At 39.5% G+C, this 13160-nt stretch overlaps 1 protein-coding gene across 4 annotated transcripts in view; it reads right to left on the bottom strand.

Annotated features, from left to right (window-relative positions):
- The window catches only part of LOC123983872 (protocadherin-15-like), a 225915-nt gene that overhangs the window by 137298 nt on the left and 75457 nt on the right, over positions 1-13160 (bottom strand). For all 4 annotated transcript variants that reach the window (XR_006828318.1, XM_046070298.1, XM_046070299.1 and 1 more), the window contains exon 4: positions 7808-7873. Coding sequence is in view for 3 of the 4 variants with exons in the window: in XM_046070298.1 (XP_045926254.1) it covers positions 7808-7873 (66 nt within the window). In the remaining variant the exon portion in view is untranslated. The remainder of the gene's footprint in view (positions 1-7807; positions 7874-13160) is intronic.

Genomic DNA, 13160 nt, shown 5'->3' with positions numbered 1-13160 from the left:
AGGGACGGCCGGGTCTTCGTAGATTTGCAGTGGTCTGATACTCCTTCCATTTCAATATTATCGCTTGCACAGTGCTCCTTGGGATGTTTAAAGCTTGGGAAATCTCTTTGTATCCAAATCCGGCTTTAAACTTCTCCACAACAGTATCTCGGACCTGCCTGGTGTGTTCCTTGTTCTTCATGATGCTCTCTGCGCTTTAAACGGACCTCTGAGACTATCACAGAGCAGGTGCATTTATACGGAGACTTGATTTCACACAGGTGGATTCTATTTATCATCATTAGTCATTTAGGTCAACATTGGATCATTCAGAGATCCTCACTGAACTTCTGGAGAGAGTTTGCTGCACTGAAAGTAAAGGGGCTGAATAATTTTGCACGCCCAATTTTTCAGTTTTTTATTTGTTAAAAAAGTTTGAAATATCCAATAAATATCGTTCCACTTCATAATTGTGTCCCACTTGTTGTTGATTCTTCACAAAAAATTACAGTTTTATATCTTTATGTTTGAAGCCTGAAATGTGGCAAAAGGTCGAAAACTTCAAGGGGGCCGAATACTTTCGCAAGGCACTGTATGCTGTCTTCAGTCATAACAGTCCTATAGAAAGTGAGGTAAACCTGTTTTGACTCCATAGCTATTTGGATCTGTTTGTCTGCGAATCCAGTGATCACATAAAGGGACAGACTGAAAAACATCTCTTCAAACTGATCTGAGCTCTCCATTTGTGTTTGCTGACAGGCTCTGGTTACGAATGACAAGGCCATGGGAATAGACTAAACAGTTTGCGGATACTACAACTGTCTGTTCCTGCCATGTAGCTAGCCAACACAAGCTAACCTCTCTGCAGTTATCAGGAACAGTTAACAGCAGGAGCAGATTAATTAGTGAGCAGACTTTCAGTCTCAACACTGTCTGTGTTAATATATTTACATCTTTACTAACATTTAAACTGAATATTCAAATTGAGTCATGTTGTACTTGTGAAGGAGTTTATGGGTACTATGATGACACAGATTTTTCCAGGTCATGATGGAGCAGGTGATCAATAACCTTATCTGGACAGTGAATCACTATAGATCTAGAAAGGATAAATATCCCCAGACAGGAAGTATTTAGATTTGGTGTTGGCATGCCATGTGTTCACACGTTTCTCCTCGGCCGGGCTCAATATTCAAAAGCAATGCAAGTCTTCATCAGGCCTGCATTGAACACATGTTATGTAATGCGGATTGTGAAAATATTTCTCATCACTTTCTGAAGAATCCCACACAGTGTAGAGAAGTAGTACAGTGAAGTGCATATATCCATTTGTAATAGGCAGTAGTAATGTCTTCCTATTTCACAAAAAAATGTAACTCCTTGAGTTCTCAGCCCAACTGAATGTGTCTGCAGTAATATTTATTTAGGTCTTCGGAAAATTTACTCAACAAGAAGCAGGGAATGCACCACAACCACAATTATCTCATTGTTATAAAAACAGCAATGAATGTTCTGGGGCTGCTGAGTAACATGAGTAACAACAATATTTGTTTTTTTGAGTGTGTTCATGATGTTGTTTTGAGATATTAATCACCACATCCTAAATGTAACACAATTAATTTGTTGTGAGAGGAGAGACTCATATCATAGAGGTTAAATTTCTCATTTTATTATTTAGTGATGAAATAGGATGCATCAGGTTTTTGCCTGGAATGCACATCTTCACACCTGGCAATTTCTGGGTATCAACTCAAAAGGCAGCTAGGCAGCCAACAGTTCACTTGTGGCAAATGATAAAGCAATATGCCTTGTGCTTTTCTTGAGCCAGGGATCAAGACTTTCCCTCCCACCTGGAAAAAGGGTTACAAATTATGCCCTCGCTATTTGTACAGGGCTACACTGAAAGTGCCATACATCAATTTGCTCCCCTGCTGACAACTACTATTGTCTGAAACCAGAGGAATTCAGGACTATAGGTGTTTGAAGATTCATCATAGTAAGGTGTAGTGCTATATGCTGGGGGTGTCTTACTGGAGTGTTAGCCTACTGTTGGGCTACTCTCTGAGCTTTCAGGGGCAACTACTGGAATATAAATTACAGACTTCTCAGGTAGGTCTGAGGAAGTTCAGTTTTAATTAAGAAAACTGACCGAAATGTGAACCACATGTTTAATTTCCAGCCAGTGCAGTTGTTTTTAAAATGTTCCCATCAACTTTAGATTCTGATTTAATATCCACTGTCCAAAAAGAAGCATTACAATTTCAAAGACAATTTGTTAAAGTATTAATCATTTTATTATTTTAAGGGTGATGGTCCTCTACAGGTGCATACAAATCAATCATGTATCATATAGTAAGGAGACCGGGGATGGTTGTAACATTTGATATTTTTGTCTGTATCTTGGATCTCTTTTAAACCAGTGTGTTCAAAATGTGATTCAAACTAGTTACATGTTTCTGCTATTATATGATGTAGTTATCTCTGCAACACAGACAGAAAACACATGGTCTCAAACATGAGTGAAATCTTACAATTCACCCCATAGTCTGGCTTAGTTCTAACATAGCCTGTGGTGAAATGTAACACTATGATCTACCCTGGGGGGAAATCCAATATCATGTAATAAGGAATATGAGAAAGCCCGGCGACCATCAGGCTGTGTTCGAGGTAAATCAATCGGCGGTCGGCAGTCGTTATGTGTGAACTACTCAACGACGCATCAAAACGGCTCCTTGACGCATCGCAGACGCCAGCCAGATATCTAACATGCCAAATATCTGCAAGAGTCAGCCGACTCGACATCCACATCCAGCCAATGAGAGCAGGCAGCTACTTTTTCACTGGAAAACACTTTTTACTCACCTCCAGCTCTCTCTGTTGCACAGACAATAACTGCTACCTGCGTGTGCTAATCCATTCTTTCACCCATATTCTTAATCTTTATAATTGCTTTCTTTATAATAACAAACAACAGCGGTTTCATGTGTAGGTTCACATCATTTCTCGTATCACATTTCACATGTATTTTCTTGACAAAACATAGTTTGGTGACCCGCATCGGGTGACACAACCGTTGTCAGCTCATGTAGTGTGTGACCCCCTGTCACCGATCAGTCAATGACTTCAAGACTCCCATCACAAGACGGCAAGTTGTGTAGTCTGAACAGCAAGGCGATCTGCCAACGCTAAAAGTCAGTCATAGTAGTTACATAGTAGTGAACATTATAATGCAATATAACAAAATGTACAAATGTGCACTAACTATTACTATTTGCGTGCATGCTCGTTTGTCTTCCACTGTCAAAGCGGTGACAGACATAACATTTCCATTGTTGTTACAACTAACCCAAATTCTTGTAGCCATGAACTAGCTTACCTTCCAGATTAAAACTAAAATATTAGCACTGACAACTTGCATATCTACATAGACACACAATACAAGTGATTTAAGTTTGATCAGTTTAAATATATAGCAGACAACTAAAAACAAAAATAATTGAAGTAAAAGAAATACTTTATTATTTTCAAAATTCTAAAATTGTCTGTGCCTGCCACAGGGTGCTACTTTTTCCCATGTGGAATAAGGACTAAACTGAGCATGTGCAGAGTGAATCAGGTGATTCTTAACTTGTTCCTGATTGGAGAAATTGGACGTGTTAGAACTAACCTGTGTTTTAACCATCCCCGGTCTTCCCTAAGCATGAAGAGACTACATCAAGCTCTTACTGGCTAGACGTTGTGTCTTAAATACAGAAAAAAAGAAGTAGCCCCTTTAGAAGCTGAAAAAAGTTTAAGCTCGCCGACTCCAGCAAAAGTGGATTTATTTTTTTCAATCATTAACAACATGGGCAATTGAAATAAACAAATTGATTCAGCTTAGCAAAATAGCCTTGCTTGGGTCAGAGGTCTGCTCAACATCCATGCCACCGGGCACTATTCCCCCACAGGGGGCCGTGCCAACAGTTTGAGAACCACTGATGTAAAGGAATGAAGCAGCAGAGTATGATCGAACTAATGACAAGATCGTTGGAGAGAAACAGTGTGAGGGATTGAATTAACTTTAAGGAGAGAAGCTAATGAGTCCATGGTGTCTGAGAAAAACACTCACATAGGTTGTCTCATCTCATTAATTCTTTAAACCTGCTAACACATTTACCACTTTCCAGAGCTGCCTCCTAGCCCTTTGAATGCTGCAGGCACAGGACCTGGTATTATGGATGGGAAGAAAGCCTGCACGAGAGGAGAGTCATCCTGGCTAAGATGAGAGACCTTTAAACAAACTGCATGGTATTTAGCATCTGCACTCTCTATTTGCCATCATTTTAACTCTGTCAAATCTTTTAATGCTGTGTCAAGGCGGCTTTGTAGCCAGTTGTCTCAGGTCTAAAAACAGAAGCACAGAGTCTAAACCCAACATACCAATGAGATGATGAAAGCAAGGACCTTGCAACAGACTAGAGAAAATGGCTGAAACACTTGGGCTCACTTTGTTTGTCTTCTTACAGACTGGCGTGACTTCTTTCTCGGTCAGACGAGCTTTGTGTGGTTGACTTTGGTGCAAGTTCAGAGATGAGTGTGAAGAGGCAGAGGCCAGACAAGGATATTGTTTCCTCCCAAAAGAGTGTACTTTCCATAACATGAATGTTTTGTATGAGTACTTGTAACAACCAAACGACTTAAAGTGATGGAAGGATAAGAAGTGCTTTGTGTTGAAGTGCCCCTCCAACACCATCAATTTTCATCATTATCTTATTTAAATATAGAGTTTTCTTTCATTTTTTCATGAATCCACTGTAGATGTTAATAAAAGCATGAAAGACCATAAATTACCATCAAATAATCTCCACACCTTTAATGTGGAGAGTGCATTCAAGCTGATAATGTGTCTCATTCTGCTCAGAGATATTCACTAGGTCATAATATTAACAGCTTGTGGTGCTAATATGAAGTTTTTATCATCTTTCTTTTGCACAGTTTTCAGACTGCAGATGACTGTAGCCTTAATGAGAGGCTTCTAATGAATCAATCAGAGCTTGCCATAAAAATTACTCTAAATCCAGGTATACTGCAGTGGCTATAGCTGGACCACTGCCCAGACCATTTCTTGCAACGGTCTCACACTTCACTTAGAAGAAAAAAAATTAAACATCAAACTATTTTTACAAATTTAATATATAAAACAACTCACCCATGGCTCTAACTGAGAGTTACTGTGCTAACATATAATAACCACTGGTGAATCTATTCGATTACCCATCAAACCACTTGTTTTGAACATTAGGTTTATCCAGGAGGTTATGTTTAACGTCAAGCATGCATTTTTTAGTGACCAATACGATTACCTGCATCATTAGCTTATGGAGTATTTTTTTACTTTGATTGCCTCAGTCAAGTGGAGGTCAGCCTTCCTCAAGATGTAATGATTTATCAGCATTTAGAGTAAATCCACCTTGGCAGATACACCATATAAAATAATGCTAAATTGACTTTCTTTTTTATAAAGCCCTTCAGCAACACTGTTTTCTGATTTCCTATAAGATGATGTTCAATATGCAGAGGGTTGAGAGGATCCTCACTCTTCAGGCATACATGATGATATGATACAAATCATGAATTTGAAGAGACAAGATAAAAGCTAGCTCTTTTATGGACAAACTGATTTCCCACTGCTGTTGTAGGAAGTGTTCTGTCAATGTGAATATACACCCTCTTTCCTCATATCTAGCTGCCCCTATTCTATGAGATACAAATCTCTTCAATCTGATTAACCGCTTTTGGATTTAGCTCATAGGCTGAATAACCATAAGAGACTATGGAAAATGTCTTCCCAATAGAGATCTACTCTGCAAGTGAATGAGTCTTCATGTGTTGTGTCTGGCACCTGTCAGTGGGTCTGCAGAAGCAGCAGCTTGGATAAATTAAACATTTTAAGCTTCATTTGAGCAACTAGGTTGCAAGCCCATAGTGACTGTGACTGTCTGACTGAAAACCTCTAAGAATAATGCACAGCAAGCTAAAATAATAAAAAAAAAAAGATACAATAAAGAAAATTGGCCTATTTCACAATGTCTATGCCAAGGTCTTTTGTCGTTCATTGAGTCAAATATAATTCCACCCCACACAATCAATGAATGAAGTGTTGATAAAAATATAGCGCCTTAACAGGTGCAAATGTTATCATGTTTCTGAGCAACACACCTCTTCCACAGGGAACCTATGCATCTTGGCTCTTCTGCCTGATGTTGAATTTGTCCTTACGAGAAGCCAAGCATTATATATTTATTAGTTTGTCTATCTTTTCTGAACTCCAGGCAGACAGGTGATTATGTTGTTTGCTTTCCCATTCACTGACATGAATGAATATAAAGGCAAATGTTCAGAAAAGATGGAATCTTATTATGTGCCATTTGTATGGTTTCTGTGTGACAGAAAAGAAGAGATGAAACACATTTAGAAGGATAATTGCTTTGGTCAATAATGGCGGGTTGCCTGTTTTACATTCCATTATGGGGAGGACGAGCTCTGGGCTGTTTCATCAAGGAGAGATAAATAAAGGGACGGCAGAGCCAGAAGAGACCCATATCCCAGGTAAATGAGTGCTTTATGAGGAAGATTAGCGCAAATCCCTCACACACAGAGCATCAGCACATGTGGGGCGAGGGAGGCTTTCGGATGCAGGCTTGGCTACTTCCATCTCACACATTCCCCCGGCAATCGATCAAAGCCCCAAATCACAGCTGCACACACAGAGAGGAAGGAGTAGGTGAGACAGTATGACAGCCTGAATTGGAGGCTATTGCATTGACGAATGGCGGCCTCATCTGACACAGAGCCACCCAATCATACTCGCAGGATACAAATATGCACATTAGTTGTATGCATATGTGCAGACACGCAATTTCTTCACAAAAGTTCACCCACAAAGCAGTGCTCAGAGCACATGCAGTGAAGTGTAGCATCAGTGAAAAAGTATTCTGATTGTATAAACAAGCTCTAAATTCTGTCTTCAGTGAGAGCTGTTCATTCAACTCTATTAACCTGCAATACTAATATCTGCAGGGAGAACTGAGTGAGAGAAACGCACACCTGCTCCATTTAGGGAAACGTATTTCTCAATTCCGTCAATGAACGTATAGCTCCTCTCCAAGCACAAAGTCAGCACTCATACACACACATATTCGCATGAACACACACAGTCATCAACAAAATGCAGATGGCAAATGCTCACAGCAGCAGAGCCATGAGAAGAAAAGAGAGGAAAGCTTCAGAGAGCCGAGAAGTGGGTGCAGGCGATGGAGAGGCCAGAAGGAAGAGAAAAGGAGGAGTCGAATAGTTTCACCTGACCCACTCGAGAGGTGAGTGTCTGCTCTACGCATCAGTGATTCCTGTACTGCCGTAGCACAGGTATACCACAGTAAAGACAACCCGCGAGGTGAGCAGACTGCTCATTAATGGAGCCCCATGTCAAGTCTGTATGCCAAACACCATCCGTATTCACTCACTCAGAGACACCCCCACACCCCCACACCCACCCACCCCTGGGAGAACAGAACAAATATACACAAGACATCAGCCAGTTTGTTTGTCTTTAATTTAAAATACAAACAAAATGTTCCTATATGTGTGACAAAAGATCCCCTATAACCAACCTGCGGCAAGAGACATCAGTCACAATAGGGGAAGTATTAACTTTCACTGTAGTACAGAAATGATCCCAACAGTGTATTCCACGCCACTTGAATGCAGAGCATTTACCATGCTTGAATACAGAATGAAGTGGATCAAAAAATAAGTGAGGAGCATAGGCGGGCAGTTGTTTGGTACATACCGTTTGGGCTCTCCTCATCAATGGTCACTATGGTTGCAGGGGGGCCTGGCCGGGACAGCTTACACTCTGCATAGGCATAAAGGAAAAGCAAATTAACATAAAAGAAGCTCAATTACCATTTTTAAATAATTTACTTTGTAATCCCAACAGTATTTTGTGCTTCATGGCAGCTTATGAAAATGACTGCAAATAGATTTAGCTTTGAAGCTAAACAGTATTGATATACAGCAGTGGTGAAAAGTGCATTTATTAAGCATGTACTTAAAAACAATTCTGAGACTTTACTTACTTATAATATGATATTTCAGAGGGAGATATTGTACTTCAATACATTTATTTGACAGCTATAGTTATTTACATATGTTAGATTTAAAACAAAGCATGTCATAAGCTTAGAAAATACATCGCATTGTTATAGATTACACCGGTGTTAAACGACTCAGGTAGTTTCATTCAAATGACTGTTTGAGGCCCAAAGAGGTAAAATTATCCAATATTTCCACAAAAAAGCAACATATTTAAAAAAAAAAAGGTCCAAAAAATGAATTCAGATTTTGTGTAGCAGTGACAGGGGCCCTTTTTTCAGCAGAATGAGTACAATACTTACAATACTTTTGTCAATACTTCCATACATTTACTTGATGATGATAAACTGATATACCATAATACCTGAATATAGCCAAAAGCAATGCTAGAAAAAACATTGCAAAAGACAATGACAATCACTGACACTGTAAATATTTCATTGGTCTGAGGAAATAAACCTCAAAATGTTGTTTTATTGTCTGTCATGCCATAAGCTGTCACGTTGACACATCGTTTTACAGCAAGTGGCATCAATGACTTCTACTGCACAAACACCAACAGGAATGAACTGTACGATACTGACACTAGACAAACAGGGTGGTCAAAGCATGTGGCAGAGCAGAGCACTGACGAGAGCCGCTCCACAGATGGAGGTCACAGCAGCTATATGGTACAAGCACATGGGACACAGGTAGTGGCAGCTTGACAGACAGCACCAGATGGGACAGCAGGAAAGGTGGAGAGGAGGACACAGGAGGAAGGGAGGTGTCTAGTGAGGCGGGATAGGTGCTGAAAGGCAGCTCGCTATGCAGCTGATGTGAGGATTGTTCAGGATTAAATGTCTTTCAACAGGAAAGAGAGAAGGGAAGACAATGAGACAGAGAAAAAGGGAATTTAGGAATGTAATAAAACAAAAGGAAAAAAAGACAAGAGATGTTTGACCTCTTACCCTCGTACTGCCAGTCTGAAGGGGTCAGGGGTTAGTGGAGCCAGAGGGAAGCAGAGCAGAAGCATGGAAGAAAAGAAAAGCATGAAACAGTTGGTTGAGGAACAGCTCTGATATTAGGAAAGGAGAAAGAAAAGAAAAAACATAATTATAAAAAAGAACAGAAAATAGAAATAGGAGGACAGAGAGGGAGTTTCAGGGAGGATACACAGCAGAAACCTCCACTAGAGAAATGGTGTAAGTTAGTGAACCACACATACTTTTTCGCCCGCAGATCTTTTATGCTGCCAATAGCTGCCGGCTGACCTTATTCCACAGGAGAGGTGTGCATCACAAATATAAATCAATTTAGAAACTAAAACACTTTCCTTTGCTAAATTAATTGGTACCATGTGTTGAAACCATATGCAGCTTATTCAGCATTTTCCCATATCTCTCTTTCTTAAATGGCTCAGCCTTCATCTTGTAAGATATTTAATCTCAAGCAGCTTGCTGTTAGTTGGTGTCTGCTAACGTTTCATGTAATCAGAGATGGACAGAAAGAAAAAGACATATGGTCAATGACACAATGTCAACAGTGCTATAGGGTTTCACACCCGCCTTGTGTTGCCTGACTTCAGTTGTGCAACTATGCACCTGTTGCCAGGAGCAAAACAGGGATAGCTTTCTTATTAAATATGCATACCCCTGAGCCTTCACTAATGTGGTGGTTAAAAAGTGCACTTTAATCAGAGATAACAACCTTAGGATGTGATATTGTGGCATTTTTAATCATGGCTGTTTCCGAAGAGCAGATACACACAATAATTAGCAATTAAATGGCAATGAAGACCTGAGGCTACAGTATGGGATATTTAATGCAAATCATTGATTGCATTTTCATATTCTTCTTTGTATCATAATCTGGGTATGTTTTGTGAAGAGTTTAGGTAGGGCTGAGATTTACATCCATGCAAGGAATCCAGTCTTCCGGTGTGACAATCATTTCTCAGTACAGCCTTTTCTAATCTAAATTCTTTGAGGAATGATTATCAACTTACTTGTTTGTAAGAGTTTTACAGCAATTAGAAAACCTGTATCCATCTGGTGAAGAAATAGCAGGGTGAGGCTTTCCTTTAATAGCGACAAAATGAACAGAGCAAGTGGGTCACACCTTGCAATCGGAGACATAAACAACAAGCAACATCAAAATAAGTATGCAAATCTGCTCTGAGAGAATATACTCTGTGTGAAGTAGAAAGAGTGTGCACATGCGTGCGTGTGTGAGTGCGTGGAATAAAAGTTACTTGCACTCATTTTGGGAAGCTTTTAAAAGGGATCACAGAGAGTCTGTTTTGTTAGTTTTGCATGTGTGTGTTCAAGCACAAGTGTGTGTGTATTTGTGTGGGTGTGTATGTGCATGTGTAGCTTTAAGTGGTAGTTGTGGCAGCAGGAGAGAAAGATGTGAAGAGTCCGCTTTGAAGACAAAAGGCAGAACCAAACAGAGATAAAGAATAGTGCCTCCATTCGCCGTGCTAATGGTCCTATATTGCGATCAGAGCACAAACATATGTTGCACTGAGGAGTAAGGTACGTGCACACACACACGCATGTGAATACAAACACATGGACAAAAACTTGAAGCAACAAAGTCTGCTCAGTCATGTTCACTACGGAATTGAAATTATTCCAACCTCTTGCCAAATTTATACCTTTATGCAGCGGGTGATATTTTCAAATGACATTCTACATCAAGCTTCCTCCCTTTAAAAAGCCTTCTAGAATAATAAAATCACTTCCCCATGGCTTTCTGGGTTCATACAATATTGTGCCAAATAGTCCTATCAAATCTCCGAAGCTGTGCACCCCCCTGCTGCAGCACTCAAGATAATAATGCAGGGTGAAACCTACCCTAATACACATACACAGTAAACACATACATGATTGGAGAACTACTTATAGATTAATCCACTTATCTGGAATACCATGACCAATCCTAATAAGCCACATTCTTGAATTAGGAAGATAGAATGGTAGGAGAGCCAGAGCTAATTTGGTGCAGCAGAAGGGGGGTGTTCCTACAGAGGAGAGCCAAGCTTTGGAGTATGTACACAGTAGCTATACTGTAAGATGTTGAGTATACATCTCTGAAATGCATGGTAATGTGGAAAAAACAAACGGATAAAGAGCAAAGTCTATTCAACAGGCTTGGGGCTGTTTGTGTTTTTAGCGGCAACCACATTTAAGAATAGAAAGTATGTGTCTCTTATCTACTTTTTTTAATTGGTTGCATTTTAAAAGGGTGAAGGTTGAATGCATGAACTATTGTGTGGGTATCAAAAGTTTTTCCACCTATTTTATTCAAAAGAACTGTAGGCAATGGCCTTGTTTCAAATCAATACCTTCAGAAAAGGGGAAGCTAGTGGTGGAATATCATGTGCCAGCGAATGAAAGAAATACTTTACAATTTTTAAACTTCGCTTCTGTGTTTTTAACTGTAGTCAGTGCATCAGTATTGCAGTGACAAATTCATAAAATAAATTTAATAATAAAAACAAAATAGTCAACAGTCACTCAATAGGTATTTTTTTAGCCTGATCAAGGACGAGAAATTATGTCGTTTAAGAAGATGAAGATTAGAAGATGAAGATTAGATCAAACCAAAAGATGCAAGTTCTCCTTATATTGAATTGTAGCTGCAAAATTTCCAATCACATTTTGTTGGATTCTTTCACTGGTTGAATTCTGCTAGCAGTGTAATAATATGCAGTTTGCTTGGTTGCTAAACACTTCTAGCATAGTCACCAACAGAAGCTATCAGAATAATAGGTATATATTGTTTTGATTGACCCTTCTAAACATGGTCAGGTTCTTGTGTATCAGTATATAAAGTACACATTGTATTGTTCATATCTGTAAGACAAGTAGAAAGTACCATGAAGCAGAGATGGGGACTCGAGTTAGAGACTCAGAGAGGTTAACTCCGACTGTCATTCGTTATTAAAAGATGAATGAGCGTTTGTTTACTTGCCAAACTTGTGGTAGTCGATTAATGTAATCATTTACGTCCCGCTGGCTGCCATCACGTTAATTATTACCATTTGCTAGAAAGAGGTTTAAGGTTTATTGTTGATCATGCAACCTTACAGTTTTATTTAGTTATAATGTTACACTGGTTTGAGAGTGGGGGATGAGTTGACCTACAGTAGTTTAAGCTGTCCTTGATTGCATTGCACATTACATGGTTGTGTGTATATAATCTTATAATAATGTAGACGCATTGTACATTAGGCTACATGGTTGTGCTCTGTAAGTTAAAAACAGGTTGCAGGTTTATTGTTGACTATGCAACATTACAGTTTTGTTTAGTTAACATTACACTGGGTTTAAGAGTCTGGGGAGTGTGTTGACTTACAGTATTTAATAAACCATCAATAATTGCATTGTACATTACATGGCTGCGCTCTGTAAATGAAAAACAGGTTACAGTTACAGTATTCCTTATAGCTATGCTGTTTTATAACCAACCTGGATTGAACACAGCAGGTGATATAACATTCGTAATAACCACAAGAGACTTGAGACTTGACTTGAATAGCTCAAAGACTTGTGAGCATCTCTGCCATTAAGTGGGAATGAAATACTGACCAGGAACTGAACTGGGTTTGGGAATACACCTAGCTGCCTGGCAGGAGATTAAACATTTTTGTTGTTACATCTTTGTTTCAGAAAATACCTGCGCGCGCAATAGTGTTGTAGTACTTGAGACCGGTCTTGGTGTTAAGACCACTTTTTGATGGTCTTGGTCTTGTCTCAGACTCGACCGCATTTGTACTCGGTCTTGTCTCGGTCTCGTCTCGGTCTCGGACATTGAGGACTCTGGATTTTATTTCAAGACCAGTCAAGACCGTAACTTTGGGAATATCAATAAATTGCTTTTGCATTGTCTGATTTGTTAACATTCTAACTTTGATTGGAAGTAAAACTTATTGCTTCAAATGCAACCAATAACCCTAATTAAACATGTGTTGTTCCCGTTAACGACTGTCACCCCTCCCCGCGATGCTTACGTTGATTTCAGCTCGTAGTGTTTGTATGTGGGGGTTTTAATGGGAACGTGGA

This window comes from Micropterus dolomieu, linkage group LG15 (genome assembly GCF_021292245.1).
Source record: "Micropterus dolomieu isolate WLL.071019.BEF.003 ecotype Adirondacks linkage group LG15, ASM2129224v1, whole genome shotgun sequence".
Lineage (NCBI taxonomy): Eukaryota > Metazoa > Chordata > Actinopteri > Centrarchiformes > Centrarchidae > Micropterus > Micropterus dolomieu.
This window is presented reverse-complemented; position numbering and strand designations above follow the sequence as displayed.